Genomic DNA, 26,255 nt, shown 5'->3' with positions numbered 1-26,255 from the left:
AGGGGGAGTGGGTGAGCTGGCCCGAGGGCAGCCCGAATTTGTCCTAACGTGTGGGTGTGGGGTAATTTGGGTGGGAACAACGTGGAGGCTACCACGACGGAGTCCTGCGCCCCGTTGGTGGGGTGTGTGCAGAAAGAGCGGGGATAAATAGGAGGCTCCCTCCTCCCAGCGACACTCTGGGAGCCAGCCGCCCGCCGGCCCTGGGTGTTTGCCTGCCCTGTAGCCAGGGTGCCAGCCTGAGGAGTAGTTTCGTTTCCTGCTGGCTCCGGGATTACTTTCCAGGCACCCCCTCGGGAGCCGGTGGCCGGGGAAGGGGGCGCAGGAGGAGGCGGGGGACTCGTCTAGGGGCTGCCCGGCCCCGCAGCGCGGGGTTGATGGACCGGGCCGCCCCGGGCAGCGGCGCCAGCTCCCTGCCACTGCTCCTGGCCCTCGCCCTGGGTAAGTGGCCGCGCCGGGCACTGGAGCCCCAGGAGGAAAGTCTGGGGTGGAGTTGCAGGGAGCGCGAACCCTGATCCTCACTGGCATCTGGACCCGAGGGCGCACTGGGGCTGGCAGGGGCGGGTCGGAGAACTTGGACGACGGGGAGAGCGCGAGGCTAAGGATCCGGCAATTGGGCACCTGGGGCTGCACCTGTTGGGGCTGTCCCTGAGCGCGTGGGGCGGCTCGAGGGCGGAAGGGATCCCGCGGGCCCCGCTGCTGCTGCTGCCGACGTGGGCGCAGAGCGGAGGGCCGGGGGCGCAGTGCGGGCGAGTGAGGAGTGGTGGGAGGGAAATCCACCAAAGGAAGAGCGTGGGAGACTGGACGTAGAAGGCTATCCCGCGGGAGGAAGAGGAAAGGGAACTCCTCGGCTTAAGATGCAGGCCGCGAGCGCGGAGCAAGGTGGAGGCAAGGTGTGTGTGCCCTGCGTCTCGGCGAGAGCTAGGAGGTGGACGACCCCTGGAGAAACGAGAGCTGGCCATGGCCTGGGAATGAATTATAACACCTGTTTCTCGCTGGGGCAGTTGAGAAGAGTTGGAGGAGAAAAGAAGACAACTTCTGAGACCTGACTCTCCTGTTGCTGACAGGGAAGGAAAGGGGAAGGACATATTTTACTTAGGGCACTGTGGATGAAATACATAGATGCTTTACTTGGAATGTATTATTTCCTAGTTTAAGGAGAAATTGTGGGGCGGGATGGGGGGACTTGAGGTTAAATCTGGGTTGTTAGGTCAAGGACCACTGGGTTTAGTCACCTGGTGTGAGGGCAAGTGGCCAGAGGGAGGAGCAGCAGGATGCCTCCTCACCACCTTGGGGGGTCAGTGCTGGGGAGAGAGTGCTGGAACTTCAAGGTCCTGGGAAAAGTTTATGCAGCTGAAAGCAAGGCCCCCCCTCGCCCTCCAGTGCAGGAAGGCAGCAGGAAGACATTTAGGTGGGAAAATCCTACTACATCAAGGCATCCCCTCTGCATCGTGGTCCTTCCTAGGGGGTGAAGGGAAGGGAGACTAGCAATATTTTGTGGTCTTAGCTGAGGTGAGGGGTAGGGACACCTGGGCTTGGGGCATTAATGTGGGAGGAGGAAGGTCTCCACAGCTGAAGTGTCTACAGCTTCAAGCCTGGGAAAGGCTGGAATTTCTCTTATGGAGGGAAAAGAGATGGAATCTAAATGGAAACTTGCATTTGGCTGTGCCCTTGGAGTAAGAGAGGTGGCTAAATCGATGCCATGAGCTTGGTTGGAGGCGGATGAGACTGAGGACCAGGATTAGAAAGAAGGGACTGATTTAACAAATCCTGCAGAGGAAGAAGTCAGGAACAACTTAGTGGTGGAGTGATGTGGACCCTAAAGAAGAGCAGTGGGTCTGAGAGCTAGGCCCAGTAACAGTACTGATGCTTTTGCCAGTAGTTCCCCCTTATCCGCGGTTTCACTTTCCACAGTCAACTGCCATCAGAAAATTTTAAATGGAAAATTCCAGAAATAAACAGTTCATAAGTTTTAAGTTGTGTGCTGTTCTCAGTAGCATGCTATCTCGCACTGTCCCACTCTGTCCTGCTGGGGACATGAATCATCCCTTTTTCCAGCGTATCCCTCTGTATATACTACCAGCCCGTTAGTCACTTAGTAGCCATCTTGGTTTTCAGATGGACTACCGTGTTGTGTTCAAGTAACCCTTATTTTACTTAATAATGGTCCCAAAGCACAAGAGTAGTGATGCTGGCAATTCAGATATGCCAAAGAGAAGCTGTAAAGTGCTGCCTTTAAGTGAGAAGGTGAAAGTTCTCAACTTAATAAAAAAAGGAAAAAAAAATCGTATGCTGAGGTTGCTAAGTTCTACGCTAACTTTATTACGGTACAGTTTTATAATTGTTGGATTTTATGTTAATCTCTTACTGTGCCTAATTTATAAATTAAACTTTATCATAGGTGTGTATGTATAGGAAAAAGCATAGCATATATAGGGTTCAGTACTATCTGCAGTTTCAGGCATCTACTGGGGGTCTTGGACCCTATAGCCCCCAGATAAGGGGGGGCTACCATACTGGATGACAGTGGTGTTCTCTTCTTCCACCTTGTCTGGACTGTCCAACAGTCGAAGTATTTACTGGGAATCTATTACAGTCAGCAGGATGCTAGAGTACATGGGAATGGGGCTGTGAAGAGGGCTCAAGAAATTCCTAAGACATGATTCCTGGCCTAAAAGATATGTTGAATTTGGAAATGCAAGACTAACAGATATGAAACAATAAGAGAAAAATTCATGAAACCAGACAAGAGAGAGCTCAACAGTGAGGGTTGGAGTAGTGGACAAAGCTGCACGAGGATATAAGTGGGTGCTTTGAAGTTTGGGGAGGATTAGAAATAGTAGGGAAGACAGGCCAACAACAGACAAGGGAAAAAACTTTTAGTAAAGGGTTGGTGATGGGAATAAGATTGCTTTACTAGAGAGACAAGCAGTCAGCCTGCCAGAAAGTAGAATCTTTGAGAGACAGACAGATTATGAAGAGCCAAAAAAGCCAGATTAAAATATTTGGACATGAATCAATAAATAGTTACACACCATCCTAGCTCTTGAATACAGGAGTGATATCATGGAAACAATGATTTAAGGAGGTAAATCTGACAGTGGAATGCAATTTGGGAACAGAGGAGGGGGGCTGTGGGCCAGCGGACCTGACTGTCACATAGGTATGATCCAGGTACCAGCTAACTCAGGCCTAGATTAGGGTTAAGTGCCAGCAGAGATGTTATGGTGGAAATGATTATTCCAAGTTGATGGACGTTCTTCCCTCTTTACTATCACACAGTGCTTTATTTTTTTCTCAAAACTTGTCAAAAGGCAGAAATGAAAAAAACAAAACAAAAATCTAATCCAATGCTATTGTACACTCAGGGTTACCCAAATGTCCAACTGCCCTGGGGAATGTTTGGCTTAGGGAATTGAATTCAGTCTCTAGATGCCCTAACAGCTCCACTCCTTGCAAAATGCCACAGGATGTGATTTGTTGGCATCAGTGTTGCCATAAAGTGGTCCTATTTTTCTCATACTCACTTTACTTTTAAGTCTCATTCCTAATTTGTCATGTTATTTTTTTTACTTTTGAAAAGAATGTGAGCAATGAGCTGTGATGCACTAGCGTGTGTGTGTGTGTGTCACAGTGGAAAGTGCCTTGAGAACTGGCATTGAGCAGCCATGAGACCTGCTTCCAGCTCTGCCATTCCGTGACTCTGAGATGTCTGTAAGTTACAACTTTCTGGGCATTATTTTTCTCATTTGAAAAATGAAGGGGTTGCTTTAGGTGAAACTAAGATCCTTATGAACTTGATGTTCTACTGATCTTGAACCAACTTTTCTACTGGGAGATTTAAATGAAAATCATTTTACAGTCGTATTTAACTTCTATTTACTTTGTAATGGGATCTTTGTTTCATGCGAACTTTATCATAACAAGAGAGAATCATAGATGCTTGCTTCTTTGATAAATATGATAAAGGGGCAATAACTTTGTTTAAAAAGTTTTTTTTTATCTTGAAGAAATTAGATTGCTCCCTTTTAATTTTGTTTTTTAATTTCTCCCTCTCATCCAGTTGCTATATAAAACTAAAGCTAAAATCATAACCAGTTGAAAAAGGGAAAAAATGTTTCTTTTTAAAAAATGAACGAGTTTTGGGGTCAAAAGTATGTTCCCTTCCTTATTAAAATCTAAAACATTAATATTTGTAAGTTGGTTTTAATTTCTGCTTGAAATATGAATGTATTCATGATGTAATATCTAGCTTTCAAGTTACAAAGTAGGTAGGTGACAGAAAGTAAAATTACCATTGTACAAAGGAAGTAACTGAAGCCCCAAACATGGAAAGATTTTTGGATTTGCCTCTTCAGTTGTACTTTTGGTAGAAGAGCATTAGGAGGTTTTATTTTTTCTCCTCTTCAACAATCCCGGGTTTTGCAGGCAGTGCTTCCACATTAACAACTGTTCCAAGTCAATTTTTGCTATTGCTCCATTCTCGCTTGTTGTGTGGAAATTCCCAAATAATTCTGGAAGACCCCCATAGTGCAGGCATACATTGTTGTGCACACTGAAGGTGCCCCTGCTGAAGCTTGTCCTGCCAATGTCGGTGCTGAAGATGGAGGTGCAGAGGCCGCAGAGCACTTTGTCCCGGGGGCCCAAGCCTCTGGCATTGCCCCATCTCTGCTACGCTGCTCAGCCCAGTACTCCTGTGCTCCTAAGGTCCGTAGAGAGCCCAGTGGGGAAACCTCATCTTGTTTTTTCTCACCCTTTTATTGTAGTCAGCTCATGCCAGGACATAGGTATGAATGTCACTTGGAGGCTAGGCCAGGGGACAGTCAGAGGGACAGGCACCAAGCTGTACCCTGAGTCACCCCTCTGATCCATGAACCATGCTTGTAAGCTTCTCCATTAGGATTAGTGTCTTCCTAGGAGGTTCCAGACAAGCCAGAATCCGGACTGCATGCAGTTTAGGCTTAAGCCGTGATCCTGATACACTTCCCAAATTGCCGTGACAAACCCCTGGATCCACAAAGAATCCGTAGATAAGTTGGTTAGGAGTGCTCCAGAGTGAAATAAAGAGGAAGTAATTTGATTAAAATGGGTATGCTTTGTACTGCTAATGACTGCTAGCTTTCCCAGGCATATTTGTATCTTTCAAAGGGAATCTTGGGGGCCGGCCCAGTGGCATAGTGGTTAAGTTCAAGTGCTCTGCTTTGGTGGCCTGGGATTCGCAAGTTTAGATCCCGGGTGCGGACCTACACACTGCTCATCAAGCCATGCTGTGGCGGCATCCCATATACAAACTAGAAGAAGATGGAAACAGATGTTAGCTCAGGGCCAATGTTCCTCAGCAAAAAGAGGAAGACTGGCAACAGATGTTAGCTCATGGACAGTCTTCCTCACCAAAAAAAAAAAGGAGAATCTTGTTAGCTCAAATGAATTTCTAATTGCTAGAATTTAGAGAAATAAGGAGAGATTTCTTTAGATGATTGGAGAGAGATGGGGTATTTAATCTTAATTCACATCAATTAGGCAATAATTTACTTTGATTATCAGCAAGGCCAAGTCAAATAGCTATGAAGTACTTTTATTCATTCTTTCCATATTTTGGAGGATATGTAGTATATTATTTATCTGACCTGTAGATCAGAGGCATTGATTCCAAAACAAGGACGAAAAGTATAACAAAGTTTGTGTTCAGCCTTCCTATTTCAAAGTACCCGAGTTGGTTGTATAACAGGATGAGTTACTCATGTAACATTTTCCTCTTTGCAAAATCATGGATGTATTCATTCATTTAGTCTTATTTACTTTTGAAGGGATGCATGAAGAGTGCCTGGCACATAGTGGAAGCTCAAAACATATTAGTTAATTGAATGAATGAATGCAAGTGGCTGTTGGTGACAATGCCCAGTCATTAAAAAGACAGTAGATTCAGTAAAGAAAGCAGTTCTTCTTGTTGGCAAAACACACTCACAATTCAGAGAAGTTGTAGAAGGACGGATTTCTTCATCTTTTTTTACATGGGACTTGCTTTCAGCTGTGCTAGAGGTTCACAAAAGGACTTTTGTTTTGCAAGTAGTAAGTCTCCGTCTTCTGTTTCTATGTTCTGCGTTGGAGATTCAGAACTGCTACATCTCTCTCACATATGTGGTTCAAGGGCAGATCTCATTAGTCAAAATATCGTGTTTACATAATTAAAATAAGTCTTTAAAGGGGGGAGGGAAGGGCATTGGCCTCAGGGCACTCTCTAATGGTTCATTAAAAAATACCCTTTAAATTCTGTGTGGTGTGAGGTGATTTGCTTTCTTGTTTGATGAGAACTTTTTCTAACATACATATGTTTCATTAGCTGGGAATAACAAAGTTGTTATATTTATGGGTTTCTATTTAGTATTAAGTAGAATGAAAACCTTCGGTGGATCCTGTAGAAGTTGAGATAGATTTGCTGTGGAGGCTGGCTGTAGTCTGACTGGTTAGCCTTGAGGAATTCCTAACTAATCTAACATTATGTATAAATATTTCATAGCCATGAATTGTCTGGATTTCTTGATGGTTAGATTTAAGCACCTGATACACAGACCCATGTCCTCCATGCTTTGGGATGAGCCACATATTCCAGGCCTTTCCAGAGTAGGAAAGGACAGCTGGCCTCTGCCTCTTAGTGCAGAAAGCCCGGTAGCAAGGCTGAGAAATTGTCATGCAAGCTGAAGGAGGCACTTTTAGGAGGTCCTGACTTGTCTTATTCGTGACCACCTTCCTGTTGAAATGTCATTCTGAGTTTCTGATACTTGATTGGCCCAATCTTCTAGATTGCTATGTACTCAGATATCTGCTTGACCTTCGATGTGGAATCACAGCATAATAATTCTTTACATATGGGGGACCTTTACAATTGAAAAAGCGTTTTCATACCATTATCTCATTAAATTTTCACACCAAAAATAATAGCAGGGTGGTTATGTAGTATGCATGCCGGGCACTATGCTTAAAGCATAATAACTCGTTTCGCCCACATAACACTATCCACCTAGCACATAAGCTAGGCATCATTATTATTCCCATTTATAGAGGAGGAGATGAAGCCCAAAGTCACTTGTCTAAGGTTCTGGCTTTATGGGCTTGAACTATGAGGGTGAGGTGACAGTGCCTGGATCTTAGTAGGTAAATATTTGTCACTGAATGAGGTATACAGGGCGAGATAGGACACTAAGGTGCAGTGTAATGACAATTCATTGCATTTAAGAGGAAAAATCAGCACCGGAACCCAGTTCTTCAGACTCATTCAAGAAGTATTTGAGTTCATTCTAGCTGTGTCCTAACGTCTCTGCTTTCTCTGCTGCCTACCCATACATCTGTGGTGTCGCTGGCTCTGGCTCTGCCTCTGCCTCAGATCCTTGGACTCCTGGCTCTTCACCCCGGCCAGGAAGCCCTGCCTGCTCACATCCCAGGCCCAGGCCATCCCAGCTGATAGTGAACAGTTGGTGTTGTACTTTGGTCTGTGCCCAGCGTCACTTTGGCCATCCTCATCTGACCCTGTCCTTAAACCTGAACCTGGGGGGTGACTCTTGTACTTCCCTGGACTGCTTGCAGCATTATGACATTTAGGAGACACTCCTTAGGGCACATGGAGCGGGGTGACCTTGCTTTATATTCCCCCTGATTGGACCTACAGGCCTATTACTGAGAACGGGTGAAAAGAGCATGTCCTGAGGCAGTGTGATGTTGTGGTCAAGAGTGTAGACCCTGAGCCAGACCCTCTAGGCATGACTTGGTGCTGTGACTCACCACCTCCTTAATCTGGGGCAAATCTCTTAAACCCTCTTGGCCTCAGTTTCCTCACCCATAAAATCCAATAGTAATAGAATCAAGGTTATTATGTGGATTAAATGAGTTACTGCATAAAGCACTTAAAATGTGCCTGAAACATAGTAAGTTTTGGGTAAACATGAGCTATTAGAATAGATAATAGGAAAGTATAGAAGAAATCACGAATTGTGATCAGTATCTTTTAAAAATTGTGGATATTTTGATTCTGGGTACTTCCTGACTATAATTAGGGTCTACCAATAGATGAAAAAAATTTCTCTTGCTTTTATTTCTCAAATTCCTGCTCCTACTGGTTATGAAATAAGCAATAGATAAAAATTCTTAAAACAGTTCTATTTTGACTGGATTTGTTAGAAAGGGACAAATGTTAAAAATAATCCTGCAAAAGCAAAATGCATTCTGCTTTCTAAAAATGTCTCTATAAATTCTTCTTCATCTGCCAATTCTGATCTTAGTTTTATGCAGTGAAAAGCTATATAGCACTTGCCTGGCATTGATATCAAAACCCAGCATCTTAGGGTGAATCACACACAAAATTTAGCCTGCACTAGCAGAGGAAAATGAAATATTTAGAAGATAATTTTAATATTTTAGGTAATCTCATCAAAATGGGGCTTTCTCATTTATTTGAATTTTACAAATAATTATCTTGATTAACAAGAAATAAAACTCATTTTGGAAGAATGAATGTTGACACAATGTCAAAATTTCTTTCTAAATATCAAAAAAGTGGAAAAATAAACAGAAATCATTTTAGAAAAGTTTTCTTTTGACAAAATAATTTTTTCAGATTTTTAAGAGCAGAAAGCCATGCATAAATATTAAGTTGTTCTATAATAATTGCCTTGTAACATTGAAAAAGTTGCTTAACCTCCCTATACCGCATTTTTTCTATAGAATGATAATAATAGTAATAGTACCTATCATCTAGGGACACAGGATTTTTTTGAGGGTAAAATGAGATAAAATAAAGAGGAAAAGATTTTAGCAGAATAATTGGCAAGTAAATGTTCAATATATTACTAATATTCTCAACTTTGTATATGTGTAGGTAACTTTTAAATTATTTCATTGATATTACCTAAAAAAAAGAAATAGAATCATCATGTTCATCAAGCCAATCAGAGTGTCAGCGTTTGTACTTTGATCAAAGGAAATTGCTGTAATATTCACCACTGGAAGCAGGCAAAGGAAAAAAAAGCAGGAATCTGTCCATCATAGCCATGCGTTCAACAGTGCTCTGAACAGTTCCATTAGAATCTAAGTCCCACGATAGCAGGGACTTTTGTCTATTTTATTCACAGCTATATTCTCAGTGCCCAGAACAGTGCCTGCGCATAGTGAGTGCTGAATAAATTATTTGTTAAATGAATGAATCTGAGTGCAGATAGCCCAGGAAGTCTCCCTAGACCTGTAGCTTCTCATCGTGCATCACAAAGATCTTGATGTAAACTTCACAGTTTCAGCACAAGTACATACGTGTATACACGCACACACGTTTGCACGCATGCACGCACACTTTTGTAGCTTCCATAATCAAAAACTAAGAACGCTTCATGTTTTCCAACAACTCATCATATTCCATCTTTAATGTCTTCGGATTTGCTAACAATGACTTATTTCAGTCAGCGCCTCGCTGAAATGGTAGTTTTGTCTGGTTTTGCTGAGTAGGCTGACCTGATAGAAAGAGATTTGTTCATGAAATTTAGGTATTGACTACCTCCATCAGCAAAACGTGGACTTATCCAAAAGCAAAACTCTCTTGCCCATGGCGTGGTGTTGGGTGTGTTGTTGGAAAGTACTATCTTTATTTTTAAAACACATAATAAGGAAGGCATATCTAAAAATTTTTACTATTTTAAAGTATCCAATACTATTATAAAGGGTGTCTAATATCTGTGTTTAGTATTAAGGAGAATTGTCTAAGTCATTGTCTTTCCAAAAAGAGTTTGTACTATATTGGGTAAAAATTGGGTTATATTAATATATATATGTTAGGTTCATCACAAATGAAATATTGTATAATAGCTCAATATTTAACAAAGTTTAAACTACGTAGTACAGACTAAATATGATCGCAGAGAAGGAGAATTTATTATGGGTTGGAATGATTGGGAAAAATTCACCAAGGAAATAGGAATTGAGTTAGTTTTGCCATGATGGTGGTGGAGGAAAAGATGGGAGAAAAATTAGAAGGTAGACAAATAAACGATTACAATTTTTTGTGCAGCAGAGAGTGAGGATACCCAAATGCTTAGAACAAAGAATTAATTTTGTGTGGTATTGAGGGAAATATCAACTGAATAAGAACCTGGCTTCCAGAATGAGGACACTAGTCAGGCTCCTGAATTCTTGATGCAGTGCCATCTTTGCAGGATTTCCTAAGAATTGGAGCCAGGAGATTTTGTAATTTACATAAATTCATGCTTTCAATTACACGTTAAGACTTTAAAATATTATATGGTCTCTTACCTGGGGAACTTGTTTGAATACTGTAGAAATATCCAGACTTCATTTTACTGTATGCCCTATAGCTTGGTGAAGAGTTGGCTTCACCCTTGCTTAAGTCCAGATTAGAGGCTGACCTGAGTGGTTTGCTTCACGATTCTATCTTCTTGGTCCCTAACCATGTACTGCTAGGCTTTCTAAGGCTGGGAGTGGCTCAGAATCTGGAGGTAGCTGCTGGCCTATCTTGAGTAGCAATAGCACCTGGAGAAAGAGACAAATCCAAGAGGATGAATTGAAGAGAATTGACTCATGACCACAGAACAGTTACAGAGATAAAACCAAAAGGGAATGAACTTTGTTCTTCTCACTGAAAACTCCACCTTATTCTATTGCAGCTCCATTCTCTAACATTAAGATCATCATTTTATCCCTAACTCATGTCAGAGGGCCTCTTTCTTAGGAGTGCAATAATAATGGATAATGGGTAGCTATTGTGGTATTTTTCAATAGGGGAATGATACAGGAATGCAGTGCTTTAAATATTGGTTTTAGTGTGCAGAATGGATCAGAAGAAGAGAGACTAATGTAATAAGAGGAAGATAGAGGAAGTTGCTGTTAACTAGCCCAGGAAGTCTGGACCAGGCAATGGAGAGAAAGGAATAAATTCAATAAATATTTCTAAGCAATAATTTATAGGAGATAAAAACAAGTCATATGAGAGAAAGGAAGGGGAAAGAATTAAAGCTGTCTCCAAGACTGCTAACCTGAGAGAGAAAAAGAATTTATGGTACCATATGTGAACGAAAGCTGCTTTTTTTGTGATGTGGGATGTGAACCGTTTTGGAGACATTCAAATGTCCTATGAACATTTGGAAATATGGAAGTTGACTTCAAATGACAGCAGTGGAACCCAAATCTGATTGTTCTCCCAAGAAATGCAAAATGTACATGTTATCAGGATTCTCCCCAGACCCACTAAAGTCTGGTTGATATGTCCGTATGAATCTTAAGTTTTAAAGACTTTCCAGGAGAAGAAACAAATTTTCCTTACAGAATAATTGCAAATAATATATGAAGATACTTCCCCAGTAGGTAGATCTTGATTCCTTGCTCCCTTTAAATATAAGCTGGACTTAGTGACTTGCTTCCAAAGAATAGAGTATGAAAAGGAAAAAAATAGTAACTTTACAGTGCAAAAATCTGGAGAACACTACTTTAACCAAGGGGTTAGGGTTAACATCACCAATGATATCATGTGGACATCATGTACCCCTCACATGATGTGATGGAGGAACACTTCTCTATAGTGTTCATTCCAAAAACCCATAACCCTAGTCCAATCATTATAAGAACATCAAACAGTCCCCAAATTGAAGGACATTCTACAAAATACCTGACCAGGACTCGCTAAATTTGTTTACGAAGACATAAAAAACAAGGAAAGACTGAGAACCTGTCACAGACCAAATGAGACTAAGAATCTTGACACAGAAAAAGGACATTAATGCAAAATTGATGAAATCAGAATAAATTCTTGAGTTTAGTCAATAGTAATGTATCAATGTTGATTCTTGGTTTTGATAAATGTACCACGGTAATATGAGATGATAACATTAGAGGGAATGGAGGTGGGTGAGGGGTATACAAGAATGCTCTATACTTTGCAACTTTTCTGTAAATCTAAAATTATTATAAAATAAAAAGCTTATTACAAAAAAAGGCTTTATAAGAGTTTCTAATGACTAGCCAGTTTGGACAATCACTTAGAAAATACAGCTGAATATATAAATGAATCATTTAACTGATTGTAATTTCAGGATCTACACAGTGCCTAGCACACAATAACTCTTCAGAAAATATTTATTCAAATACTGATTCACTGGGTATTTTGTGAAATTGAATGGCATTATAAAAAAGGAGACCAAGGCAAAATCATAGAGAGATAAAGTAGAATGGTAGTTTCTAGGGACTGGGAGAGGAGGGAATGGGGAGTTGTTGGTTAGTGGGTATAGAGTTTCAGTTTTGCAAGATGAAAAGAGTTCTGGAGATGGATGGTGGTTATGATTGTACAACAATATGAATGTACTTAATATCACTGAACTGTACATTTAAAAATGGTTAAGATAGTATATTTTTTGTTATGTGTATTTCACCTCAACAAAAAAAATTGAAGAAAAATAAGACCGAGAATAGAGTGTTAGTGGCTTCCATATTTATGGTGTGGGCGTCAGAAAAAGAGCTGGCATGGTTGAGTGAAAAGGGAAGGATAAGTCAGGAAGCCAAGAGTGGGGGTGGATTTTAGATGGAAGATTTGGGATTGTCAACCGTATCAAATACGGTGGAGATGGAAGACACCGAGGCTCAAGAAGAGGCCACTGGTGAGTGAGCTCTGAGGAAATCATTGGTGCTCTTGAAAGACCAGTGGCAAGAGATTGGTGGTAACTGAAGAAGCCAAACATATACACACATGTGCGCATGCACACACATGACTGAGAGGATAGAAGTTGGAGTAGTGGGTAGAAAAGGGAGACTTTTGATTTATTGAGAGCCAACTTTCAAGTACTGTAGTTGAAAAATTGTTTCAACAATTTTTCCTCTCTTTAGTTCAGAGGGCACAACTTGGATTAATGAACTAAATTTCCAGGAAGACAGCTCTCACCTTAATTTAGGAGGAATTTTCTTCTAAGTAGAGCTGCCTTAGGATGTGGTGAGCTTCCCATGCCTGGATATGTTTGTGGCCTGGATGGCACTTACAGGGAGTTGTGTAGAGGTGATTCCTAGGTGAGGTAGGAGGTGGACCAAGTGACCATCAAGGGTTCTTATGTCTCTAAGAGCACAGGATATGTTACCGCACTTTGGGATTGCTTTGAAGGTTGGTAAATAGAGTTTCAAACTAAGAAATTGTTAGCAGATTTCCCTAACCTAGGAAGACAAAAAGAGGCAGGGCACTTGAAGACCTGGGAAACCAATGGTGAAGAATTTTGAAAATGAAAATTACTTGAGTTTTTCCCTTGAAAACTGGATTCAGTGACCATGCTTTCTCATGATCCTCATCTTGGGATGTAGGACCAATCCTATGTCCCAGGTTCAGTTTTTGCCTTAAAGTCTCTGCATTCTTTATATTTTACCATCTATTAGGATAATAGTTATCAACTGGGATCCTACTGTGGAGGGAAAAAAACCCAGCATAACTATAATTGATAAGTTATATTGACAAAACTTTCAAATGTTGTTGTTTCAGGAGACACATTTCTAACATTGCCATCCTGTGATAGAAAACTTCTGTGAGAAAATTCTCTAATCATTTTTAGGTAAATGACAATTATCCTGTAATGGAGGGTAAGAAGAGCGATTGGAAGTGTGATTTAGATGCAAGATGAAACTACACACAAGAATGATAAGCTCTACTTCCACATGCCTTTACAGAAGCAAGGACAAAGGAAATGCACTCCATTCTTTCTTACCGATTTCTACTCAGCAGCATTCACCACTATTAAATACTTATTGAGGGGTTTTCTAGACTAGTCAGATTCTTTATTGGGAATCTATCTTTCAGGGTGTGGTGAACAGACATTACAAAGCTTCAAGGGGAAATATGTGGTGTGACTATTTCTTAATGAGTCTTATTTTCATAGGTCACACAAGAAAATCAATTCAGTTATTTCACAGTCACACCACAGACATCAAGAAGGCCCTTGTTTCTTAATACTTCTTTGTATATAATTCTTGACTCCAGCTGGACAGCTTTAGTCATTGTCTCCCAAACACACTAGGCTCATTTCTGTGTCATTGCCTTCAATCCAGTTTAGTTCCCAAAGTCTTTTGTGAAATTTTCCCTACGATTTCTCCAGCTTAACACACTGCCTTTTTTAGGAATGCCAATAGAATTTATTTTCTACATACCTTGCACTTAAAATATACTGCCTGATTTTATTTATTTATTTAATTTCTGGTTTCTGCAAATGATTTTATCAATAAAGATAATAATGGATTAATGTTAAATTGGGTTGGCTTACCGTAACTCATTTTAAGGGCCTACATTCTGGGGTTTTTTCAGGTTTAGTAAGCACCTACTCTGAAATCCTATGTTCTTTTCTTTACCATTATTAAAGTTTGCTGACTATTTCCTCCTGGGTCAGAGGCTGTGTTATCGCTGGAACCAGAGGCCAACTCCACTGTTCCTCTTACTTTGCACTTGGATAATCCTCACTGATAACAAATTGTTCTTTTTCCTTGGTTCCTTTTTTGCCTCCTCTCTTTTAACTCTTATGGAAATTCAGCAAGCCCAGAGCTTTTCATTTAAAGTATTACAATGTCTGACTGTCTGGTCCAGTCTTATCATAAAGGAATGGGAATCAAAAAGTCAAGCTTTGACAACTGATGATTTCTAAGAAACTAGATCTAGGTTATTATGGGGCTCCCATTCAATTTAGTCATTGTTGTCACAGATTTAATAATGATCATGGTGGGGGAAATAAAGAGGTTGATATACTGGCAAAGGCATTATTGTGGTGTTGGCAGTTTTCAGATATATGAGTTAGTTTATGTATGACAGGTTGTTAAATTACTTCCCTCTCTGGGCTTTAAAAATATAAGATTGTGGAGTACTTTTATGATTTAAAAGACGTGTTATCCATCATTCTTAGCCTTTCCTAAACAGCAAGATATTGTTTCCACCTTTTGGGATAGAATTTTACATTGGAGGAGGAAGGAGTTCATATTTTATTTTCCTAATTTTGAATGGTCATAAACTATTTGTGACGACCTTCTTATTTTTTCTCTGCCCTTGTCTCTGCTTCCCCTCCCGGCCCTGAAAATCCAGAAGCCTGTCTTTCAGTTTTATAGAATAGGCAGTTCTCCAGGTGGTGTGATTTGCGAGACCTTGGAAAAATCCCTCCTTGTCCTGGAACCTGGCTCTCCATGAGATGTCCTGATGCCCCAAATCCTCACTGTATTGGGGCGCAAACATTATGCACCCCTTAAGAGCCCTTCAACTACTTCCTTTGTCTCTTGCTCAACTCCCCCCCTGTAGCAAGTCACCCTTCTTTGTGGACTTGGATACAACACCATGTTCCAGGGCATGCATTCTGGCCTCTCACTTACCAAGAGACCAGAGACTGAAGAAGTTAGCACCCAGTAGGGGAGATTTTGTCTAATTAGAAATAGGTGATGAAAGTGATTGGGGCAGGCAAGTTCCTCCTTCCTTCTTTCTTCCCTGGACTACTTCAAGGCGAAGTTCCTTTTTGAACCCTTTACATAGCCCATATATGAGGGAGCATGTCATCTGAACAAGTTTCTGTGTCCCTATATGGCTCGTCTTGGAGCTGCACCGGCATGAAGGGTACACACATTGCGTCGCTTTGTCTCTTTCTGTACTTCATTTCCTTTCTTCTCATTCTCATGGCCCAGAGTTTGTACCTCCCAAATTAAGTGATAATCCCCCAATCTGTATCTCAGGCTCTGTTTTCTAGAAGACCCAGGTTAAGGCACTTGATTCTGGAGTATTCATTTTGAGTTAAGCAATTTCTCTCCTTGCAGGTATGCTTTGAAAGAAAATACATTTAAAAAGGCAAATATGTTAAAGAATTATGCTCTATTTAAGGGAATGTTAAAGCAGGTTGAAGATACTGGTTTACAGGAGGGCAAAAGATGACAACAACAGAAAAAGATAGAAAAGGAGCTAACAAAAAACGATGGAAGAGAACACCAGTGCCAAACTTGACCTATTTCACAGTTTTTATCTCAGCCAACCACAAGCCCACGATAATGTTAAACATCATTTCCACCCTCTAATATTTTTTTCAACTCTATGTTAGACACGATCTCTTTTTGGACTTGGAAAATGCTCTGTGTCTAGTATGCCTCCTAAAGATTCTGTTTTTCTTTTTGATGATGTAGATACAATGGGAAAATTCCCCAGATGCTTATAGTTTTCACTCTGAATGTCGATTTAAACTTTAAAAACTTTATTAACTTTATTTTTCTGAAATGAGGGATATGATTTATAATCCATTTGGTTGTTAGTACTATCTAAGATCTGACTTCTTCTGCTCTGTTTGTATGGTTGAATCACTTAACCAACCAACTGAATCAGTAATCCCTTCTGACATAAACAGTACACTGAGTCACTGGCAGAACCGTACTGAGAATACACAGAACCATCCAAGTAGAAGATGCCATATTGCCATTAATCACTTGAGGCGCATTCTCTTCAAATATCTTTAAAAAACACTAGAAGGAGGGCCGGACCCATGTCGTAGCAGTCCAGTGCGCGCGCCCTGCTGCTGGCGGCCCGGGTTCCGATCCCTGGTGCCCACCGGCCCACCGATGCACCGCTTGTCAGGCCATGCTGTGGCGGTGTCCCACATAAAGTGGAGGAAGATAGGCACAGATGTTAGCCCAGGGCCAGTCTTCCTCAGCAAAAAAGAGGAGGATTGGCATGGATGTTAGCTCAGGGCTGATCTTCATCACAAAAAAAAACCCACTAGAAGGAAACAGCATGTGGAAAGACCAACATACAGTCTCGCCTGGCTAAGTACATACATATAAGCCCACTGTGAAATGTAGCATGTATGTATGTGTATTTATCTTTTGTAGTTTATTTCATAAACATATTTTATACACAATTCAAATCATACTATAAATGTAGCAGTTTGTCAATAGCCATTTATAAGATTGAGAATCTAATTAAAAAAAATTTTTTTATTGAGGTAACATTGGTTTAGAACATTAAATAAATTTCAGGTGTACATCATTATATTTTGACTTCTCTGTAGACTACATCGTGTTCACCACCCAAAGACTAATTACCATCCATTACCTTACACGTGTGCCCTTTTACTCCTTTTGCCTTTCCCCCGGATTAATTAGAATTCTTTTTTTTTCTTTTTCTGAGGAAGAGTCATCCTGAGCTAACATCTGTTGCCAATCTTCCTCTTATTTTGCTTGAGGAAGATTGGCCCTGGGCTAGCATCTGTGCCCATCTTCCTCTACTTTATATGTGGGATATCTGCCACAGCATGGCTTGATAAGCAGTGTGTAGGTCCACGCCTGGATCCCAACCTGCAAAACCCCGGGCTGCCGAAGCAGAGCGAGCGAACTTAACCACTATGCCACCTGGCCAGCCCACACTAGAATTCTTTTTTTAGTTTACGTCTCTTATAGCTGCTACTTTATTGGATGCCTACCCTGTGCCAGGCATTACCAAGGCTAATAAATCATAATCTATTTTTTCCCTTTCTTTAACCACATAGCTAAATCTTTACCACATAAGTTACATATTATGGGTCTCAGTTTACAGATAGGGACCCTGGAGTTCAATGGTTGAGTAAATTAATCATAATCACAAAACTAGTGATTAAAAGGTACATCTGGGATTCAAATCCACCTCCATTTGACTCCAAACCTATCCTTTTCCCGTTAATCTATATTGCTTCCTCTAATATAAGTGAAATTTCAGGGATTTGAGTGTGAAATATTCTTCCAATTTCTGTTTATATTCATAAGTTGATAAATTCTCCTTTGGTTTGTAGTTGGATTTGCTAATGGGACACGGAGTGGATTCAAATCCTAAAATGAGATTGATATGATATCATAGGAAATCACTGAATTTAGGTGACACAAGTAGAAGTTAGGATACCTAAGAAGATGTCCTAAATCATCAGACTATAGATGAATGGACATTTTGTGATAATATATTTACTTTTAAAATACAAAATGCACTGGGCTCTCAAAGTGGAAAATTCAGCTCAGAGATGAGTCAAATACAACGTCCACGACTGTTTAGGTTCGTCACATTTGATCTTTGTAAATAGTTGACCTAGCTGGTATACAACTTACCTTAGCACTAGCAGTCACTTTGAGACTGTGGATCACGCTTCTTGCCAGGCTGTGTCTCTTTGAATACTTGCATTGTTCCCAGTGACTTCATTCCCCATGCTGGCTGACAGGGATAATACTTCCAATACATTCTGTAATTTTTAATTTGAGAATCTCAAGGTGCCTAAAGGTATGGAGCTTTGATTCACTCAAGTAGAATTGGGTTTCTTTTCCTTTTTGTCTTTAATTTTATGAGTGGAGTTGGTATTGAAACACTAGCCCCAGAAATAGGGACTCAATTTCCAGTCACTTAGCAAATGCAGCTAATCTAACATTATTCTGTTTTATTTTGTTTTTATTGCTTTAATGCATCTGAGAAATTTTGCAGGTCATAGGAAGCTGGAAGGTATGGATAATAGATTGAATGAAAGAATAAGAAAGCAAAAAGATTATGAAATATTTGAATGATAGGTGAAATTTAACACAATAACATTAAGGGAAAAGCGTAAACTCATTTTTTAGGTGAAAAATAAAAATGAAACAGAACAACAATAACAAAGAACAAACCCATCAATATCCTGCTTTCCAGCAGTGTAAGAGATTTAGCAGCTTCATTTTATTCTAAGAACAGTAAAACCCTAGTATGTAATGGGACAGCCAAAAAGGGCTGATATACAATGGGGCTGCATTACTAGACATAGGGTGCCCACAACGTGTATCTTGGCCAGACCATGTGAAATGACATTTTATTTTGACCTTGCATTTAGGGGAAGATGACAAGGCTTATGAAGGGTCTTGATGATGCTAGTTAAAATATGGTTGAAGGAACCAGGATGTTTAGCCTAAAGAAGAGGAATCCTTTCAGGAAGACCTGATAGCTGGCTTCAAATATATGATAATCTATCAAGGGAAAGAGAGATTAGCCTTATTCCAGGTGATTCCAATGAGCAGAGTAAAATTACAGGAAGGCAAAAAGCAGTTCAACATAAGGAAGCATTTATAGAACTTTAGAAATAGGTGCTTAATAATCTTTTTGAATGAATTAATGACTGTGATTGAAAGAATGGATGAATGGTCTCACTGAAATGGGATGCCTTATAGACAGTGAAGTCTTGGCACTGAGATTTTAAAGTTGGGCTTGACAACCTCTCCTGGGGATGATTTTAGGGGCATTGAGACTTGGTTGGTAGGAGATTTTAATATCTCTAAAATTCTTACTAATTTTGAAATTTAATATAATCTGACACACTTTATTTTATTTTATTTTTTTTGGTAAGGAAGGTCAGCCCTGAGTTAATGTCCATGCCAATCCTCCTCTTTTTTGCTGAGGAAGACTGGCCCTGGGCTAACATCTGTGCTTATCTTCCTCCACTTTATGTGGGATGCCGCCACAGCATGCCCTGACAAGCGGTGCATCGGTGCGCGCCCGGGATCCAAACCTGGGCCACCAGCAGCGGAGCACGCGCACTTAACCGCTACACCACAGGGCCAGCCCCTTGTGACCCTTTTGAATGAAACTCTTATTATGTTTTTCATATCTAAGTACCATGTTTTCTTTCATTTTCTCTAAAATGCAGTCCGTACTTTCACTAATAATGATTATTTTAATAATGTATGATATGTTCTTTAAAAATTATTTTACGACATTATTTCACTTGATTTTCATGAACTAGATTATGAGATAGGCAGGGAACCTATGATCCTAATTTTTCTTGAGGAAAAAGTTCAGGATAGTTCATTAATTAGCTCAAGGTCACATGGTGAATTAATGACTGAGTCTAGTGATCTTTCTACAAGATAATGATACTTTCCCCAGAAATTTTTTAAGAAGTCGAAATTTGAGCTTTTGAGGCTGTGCAATTGATTTAGATTAAAGGAATATATTAAAAATGAAAGCTGTATTTTGGATAAAAAATATTAAAGCAGGTTGGAGAAAATTGCAATGGTTCTCAACCAGGGTAATTTCTCCCCCAAGGAAATGTTTGGTAATGTCTGGAGATATTTTTTATTGTGACAACCAAGGAGTGGGGGGAGGAAGGGAGGTGGGATGCTACTGGCATTTTGTGGATAAAAGGCAGGGATACTGTCAATCGTCCTATAATGCACAGTCTCTCATAATACAGAATTATCTAGCCCAAAATGTTAATAGTGTGAAAGTTGAGAAACCCATTAGATGTTTCCCATTTATTTTAAACCAGAACTTGGATTTCCTTAAACAATGAGATGTATACGATATAAAATAGTGAAGTGAGATGTATAGAAGATAAAATACCTTTAAGCTCTTATTTTTCAAAGATTTTTCATTCACTCAAAATAAAGTTATATTTGCCCAAATTGCTAACTTTGACTGCAAAGGGCTATAGATTGCAATTGCAGAGGAGGCCTCTGCGTTTTGGGCTAAACTTTTTAACCTCTTCTGCCTCTGTTGGTAACCCATCCTTTGCCTTTCTTCCGTACCTTTGGCGTCTTCCTGTCAATTATCTTTCCCATTGAAAACAGAAACAAAAACAAAACAGCTCTCTTTTTTTCTGTGTATATTGACTAATCTTGCCTCTCCCTTTCTCAATTCAACATCTTTGAAGACCAATCTACAATTATTTGCACATTCTTCATGCCATTACTATTTCTCTAGCAAGATGTTACTAGTGCTGTTTGTTGTCAAATCCAATGCATACATTTCAGTTCTTATCTTTAATTCTCCATCAATTTTTATACTGTTGATCAAACTCGTCTACAAAAATTATCTTTTCTTGGCTCTGTGGCTGTTCTTTCTCAGCCCCTTGAGGACTCTTCTCTTTCTGGCCCTCTATCCTATTGGTATTCTTCAGGATTCTGTGCTTTCTCTTTTCACATGGTTCTTTCTGAGAACCCACTCCCATGGCGTTAAATACCAATTTATTTTTCCATGACTCCTAAATATAGAACCTGTAGCTTTGAGTTCCTGATCAAATATCCACTTACCATCTCCTAGATGAAAAACAATCATCTCAAATTCAGAGTGTCCAAAACTGAATTTCTCTCTGCATGCCTGTCTTAGTCAGTTTGGGCTGCCATAACAAAATACCATAGACTGGTTGGCTTATAAACAGCAAACATTTATTTTTCACAGTTCTAGAGGCTGGAAAGTCCAAGATGAAGATGCCAGCAGATTCCACGTCTAGTGAGAGCCCTCTTCCTGGTTCATAGACAGTCATCTTTCTGCTGTGTCCTTACACGGCAGAAGGGGCAAAGGAGCTCTCCAGGGTCTCTTTTATAAGGGCACTGGTCCCACTCATGAGCACTCTACCCTCATGATCTAATCACCTCCAAAGGCCTCACCTCCAAATACCATCACATTGGGGATTAGATTTCAACAAAAATGCAGTCTATAGCAATCCTCAACCTGTTTTTCTTCTTGTATACCTTACATCTGTGATTGGTGCCACAATCCAGCCAGTCACTCAAGCCACAAATTCTAGAGTCATCCTAGACTCCTCTTTCCTCACTTCCCACCCTATCCTACCAGTCACCAAGTCTTTTATATTTCACTTTGTGAATATCTCTCATAGTCATTTCTTCTTCTCCGTACCTAGTGCCACAACCTTGGTTTAGGTGTATCTGAATCATCTGTACTGGAGTTAAAGATTTGTGCACCTAGCTTCCTTACCAGAACGTGAGCTCCTTGAGGTTAGTGATAACATCTGTTATTTTTGAACCTTCAGTGTCTTGCACTAGTACCAAACACAGGGCTTAATAAATATTTGTTGAATTACGGATGGAACAAGAGTGTCTTTTCTCTCTGAAGTAGCCTTCAGTATTGAGTAGATGGTTTAGTGAGCATTTCTCTGATTTCTGAGTCACCTCATACAGATCACAAACTCAAATGCCTTTCAGAGTCTAGGCAATTAAAATAAGAGTACAGCAAGCCTGGTGGGGTCTGTGGCATTTAAAGGAGTCATCTGCTACTTAGCTCCAGACACTTGTTGCCATGAAGGTGTTTCAGACTTATGTTGCCAGTCCTTCTGTTTTCTCAGTGGAAGCAGAAAAATCCAGGTTTCATATGAACTATATTAATTCAATTTTTAAAAACCATGCAGACCAAGAAAATGGTTCTTCAGGCTGGATTTGGTTCATGGCCACCAGCTTATGACCTGAAGAGAGTTGGGTGGGAGTAGGAGGAACTGGTACACACTGCCCCAGCCCTTGTGCTTGGTGTCTGGTTTGCCGGGAGGATGTCTCCTCCCCAGGGGTCCTCTCCAGGGGCTCTCCCCAGTGGCATCCCTTCGCCAGCTGATGCCAGTGTGTGGAGGGAGCCTCAGCAGAAGAGAGCCTGAGCACAGGACCCAGGCTGCCAGAAGGTTCGGAGGCACCGGGCAGGGTTTCAATGGAATCAAGATTCCCTCTGTTAGGCACAAGTGGAGAATGATGAGATAAATTATAAGTGATAGTGGGAAGGAAGGTGAGTAGACTGAAATTTGTATGCTATGTGCCTTTTCTTATATTATTTAATTTAAATGTTACAATAACCTTGAGAAGGAGATATTGTCATCCCCAGTTTGCAGATGTTGAATCTCTGTGAGATTTAGAGGTTTTTTTTTTTAAATTCCCACTATTAGAACAGATTAACTCCAGAATTAAGGTCTCCTGATTCTGCCCATGAAGAAAGCCCATGTATGGGGTTTTAAAAATGAATTAAATTTATTTTATAAGAATAAAGAAATTGATTGAAATTTTCCACTGGAAATTGATATTGAGATTTTTTGAATTTGAAGGTTGTTTTGTTTGTTTGTTTATAGATTGACTTATTCATTGTTTCAACATTTATTTAAGATCCATTGTGTCTGTATTAGATACCAGGATTGCGAAGATGGGTAATACATAGTTTCTGTGCTTGAGAAGCCCTCAATGATTGCTTGTTTCTGCTTTATTCTATGTGTGAAATAAGGAGGCCAGATGTTGGGTAAAAGATATGAAAAATCTAGAAATTTGGTGGCCAAATTGCATTTAAAAAAAAATTTGAGTCACTCTTTTTTTTCTTGTTGCAACAAGCAAAATATGCTAGTAAAAAAATTAGAAAGTGCAAATAAGGAAAATTAAGGAAAAAGTCTTTTAACAGTGTGAGCAACTCTCTGTCTACCTGCCTACCCACCTTTTCGACTATTTATCTATATGGATATTTTTCACACTTATCATGCACACATGCAGACAAATGCTCTCACAGATCACACTACATTACTATTCTATAGCCTGCTTCTCTCACTTAGGAATATATTGAAATGCTTGAAAATTATTTTTTCCGGCTGAAGAGCATTTTATTTCATAAAAATTGTTCCATATATATTTAATCAATTCTCTACTGTTAGATATTTAGGGTAATTTCTAATTTTTTATAACCTATGTCATATAGAGAATTTTTGTAGCTAAATTTTTTATGTATCTTGAATTATTTGCTTAGGAAAAATTACTAGAAATGAAAGTACTGGATTTAAGCACTTGTATATTTTTTGAGTTTTTTGCTTTTAGCGCATATAGTGCTAAATTGTCCTCCAGAAAAGTAGCACTAATTTACCCACCACCAGTGGATTTGAGTGTTCGTTTCTCTTCACTGTTTCCAATGCTAGTTACCACCTCTTTTTTTTTTTAAAAAAAAAAACCTTTTCCAATATGATAGATAGAAAAGAATCTCTGTTTTGAAGGATTCTTTTGGAAATCTCTTTCGGCCTTTGAACTTGCTAGGTACTATTGTGTTATGGCTAATTGGTTGGCTGATTACCTGCCTTCGTAGCTTTGCAGCAATTTGAGAGTAGACCATGTCCCATCCACCCGTGTGTTTCTGCATGCTCATAGATGTTTGTTGAACTGAATTGAACTGGAGAACATGTGTAGTTTAGAAATGCATAAATGTGGGCAAGTTATTCCTACCATTTACATAATAATGAGTAATTTGAGCATTGTTTACATGCCAGCACTGTGTATGCTTTGCATACTTACCTGGTTGAACTCTCACAACAATGCTCTGAAGAAGAGATAATAATCATCTCCACCTTGCCATTGAAGGAACTGAGAGGTTATGAAACTTGCCTAAAAGTCACATGGCTGTAAAGTGGCAAAGACAGGTCATGAATTCAGGACCGGCTAACTCCCAAGCCCGCCCTCCTCTGCCCTCCCATCTCCTGTCCAACTTCTTATTATAGACATTTTCAAATATATATAAAAGTGGAGAGAACAGCATAGTAAACCTTGGTATACCCACCACCCAGCTGCAACCATTATCAATATGCGGCCAATCTTGTTTCATCTATACCTCTCCCTCACCACTTTGCACCCTTCTTCCCTTGTTGGATTATTTTAAAGCAAATCTCACATACATTAATTTCATTAATACGTATTTAAATATATATCTCTAAGAGATATGAACTCTGTGTTTTAACCTAAGCCACAATATTATTATCACACTTTAAACTATCCTTAATATTATCTAATGTCCAGTCAGTGTCAGATTTCCCTGATGATCTCATAAGTGACTTTTTATAGTCGGTTTGTTTGAATCAGGACCCATGCAAGGACTACCTTTTATATTTTAAACTGTTCTAATCATAACACAGCATTCCTCTCTTCCCCATACTTTTCCATGAGGCCTATCCTTCTCAGAGACAGAGATACTTAGCTGGAGAAACCTGAAATTTTTAAATAATTCCCATGAATTGAATATCTAGTTCACATCTCCCCATAAGGAAGCACACTCAATAGTTAATACCTAAGAAATAGTGGGTCTCTGTGGAATGGAGAGAGGACATTGCCACATGGGTTCTGTTGATGCAAATAATCTATAATCAATCTATAAATCAAAATTTGGAGTGAGTTTATTATGAGCCAGGTCTGAGGACTATAGCCCAGGGGCTTCCTTCCCCCAAGGAAAGAAACACACCCCAGAAGTGGGGTGTACAGAGTGGTTATATACCGTCTTGGAACAAAGAGCATACATCACATATGACAGGAATATCCCTTTTACTACTGTCACAATATACTTAGCTAGCACAGCAGATCAGTGGTCACAAGGCGAGCACAGCAGGTCAGTGCTCAGCAGGTCAGTGGTCACAAAGTGAATGCAGCAGGTCAGTTTATAGGAAGAAATGCTTATCTTTAAGGAAATAGTGATATGGGGGGAAGCTACATCCCTTTCTTTAAGGGTGTCATTCTTGTCCTTGGGACATTGTAAATGTTTAAAGCAGATGTACAATGTATGCTCAACAGACCACATCAGGCCCTTTTGGAAAAACTAGGTCAGGCTGAATTAGTTTTAAACCAAATGACTTTATCATATACTCCAGTATATACTATTGCTTTTCATTTATTCATCAGTTCATCATCTGTTCTCCCTGGAAATTAATCAGTATATTCATCCAGTGGCTGAGAACTCCCTCTATTTTTCTGCTTGTATGATAAAGCTCCATCACAAACTATGATCAAGTCTCCTCACTTAAGGTGCATAGTTAGATGTAAGTGATGTTGGCTTGAAAATTCTGTCTTGAGCCCTGAGCTTGAAAAATGAGACAAACTGGCCAGTGTACCCCTCACTCACTGTGGGAGAATGACTTGGAAATGGAAGCCACAGGCATGTTATTTTTACAAATGGGATATGACTTCTATAGAGTATTTCACATTGAGCAAATTTTCAAGTGTTTGTATTTATTTTGGTTTTGTTTTGAACTTGAAGGTCTAGTGATCCTCCACTGTGTTGTGGCAGATGGGAATTCAACCAGAAGTCCTGAAAATGATGGCCTTCTCTGTGGAGATCCCAGAGAAAACTGCGCAGGTAATGGTTAACAAGCGATGCATGTGTATTTTATCAGCTTTATATTCAATCTCGGAAAGTTGATCTTTCTAAGTTTTAATTTTTTGATGTTATAGTAATCATAAAACTAGGTAGTTCTTTGAGCACATATTAACGTACCAGGCACTGTGCCAAGTGCTTTACATACAGTAATTCATTCACTCCTTGCAAGAACCCTATGAGCTGGAGAGTGTTTTTTACTTATTTTAAGGTGAAGCCTAGAAAGAATACACAACTTGCCAAAGGACACACAGCTGGTATGAAGAAATCTGGGATTCACACTCAGGTCTTTCCGATTCTAGTGCTTCCATTCTTATTCATTATACTATTTTGGGTGTCACAGATGTGTGGTCCAGACTCT

General features: G+C 39.9%; 1 protein-coding gene across 1 annotated transcript in view; it reads left to right on the top strand.

Annotated features, from left to right (window-relative positions):
• The first annotated feature begins 363 nt into the window (after window positions 1–363).
• The window catches only part of BTC (betacellulin), a 40,732-nt gene continuing 14,840 nt past the window's right edge, over window positions 364–26,255 (top strand). The window contains 5 exon segments of the mRNA XM_087434671.1: window positions 364–584; window positions 586–653; window positions 655–809; window positions 812–925; window positions 25,778–25,876. Of these exon segments, the coding sequence (XP_087290797.1) occupies window positions 375–584; window positions 586–653; window positions 655–809; window positions 812–925; window positions 25,778–25,876 (646 nt within the window). The 5' untranslated portion in view covers window positions 364–374.

This window comes from Ceratotherium simum, chromosome 8 (genome assembly GCF_057802395.1).
Source record: "Ceratotherium simum simum isolate JZ-2026a chromosome 8, ASM5780239v1, whole genome shotgun sequence".
NCBI classification, from domain to species: domain Eukaryota; kingdom Metazoa; phylum Chordata; class Mammalia; order Perissodactyla; family Rhinocerotidae; genus Ceratotherium; species Ceratotherium simum.
Note: the sequence above shows the minus strand (reverse complement) of the source record. Positions and strands in the feature narration are given on the sequence as shown.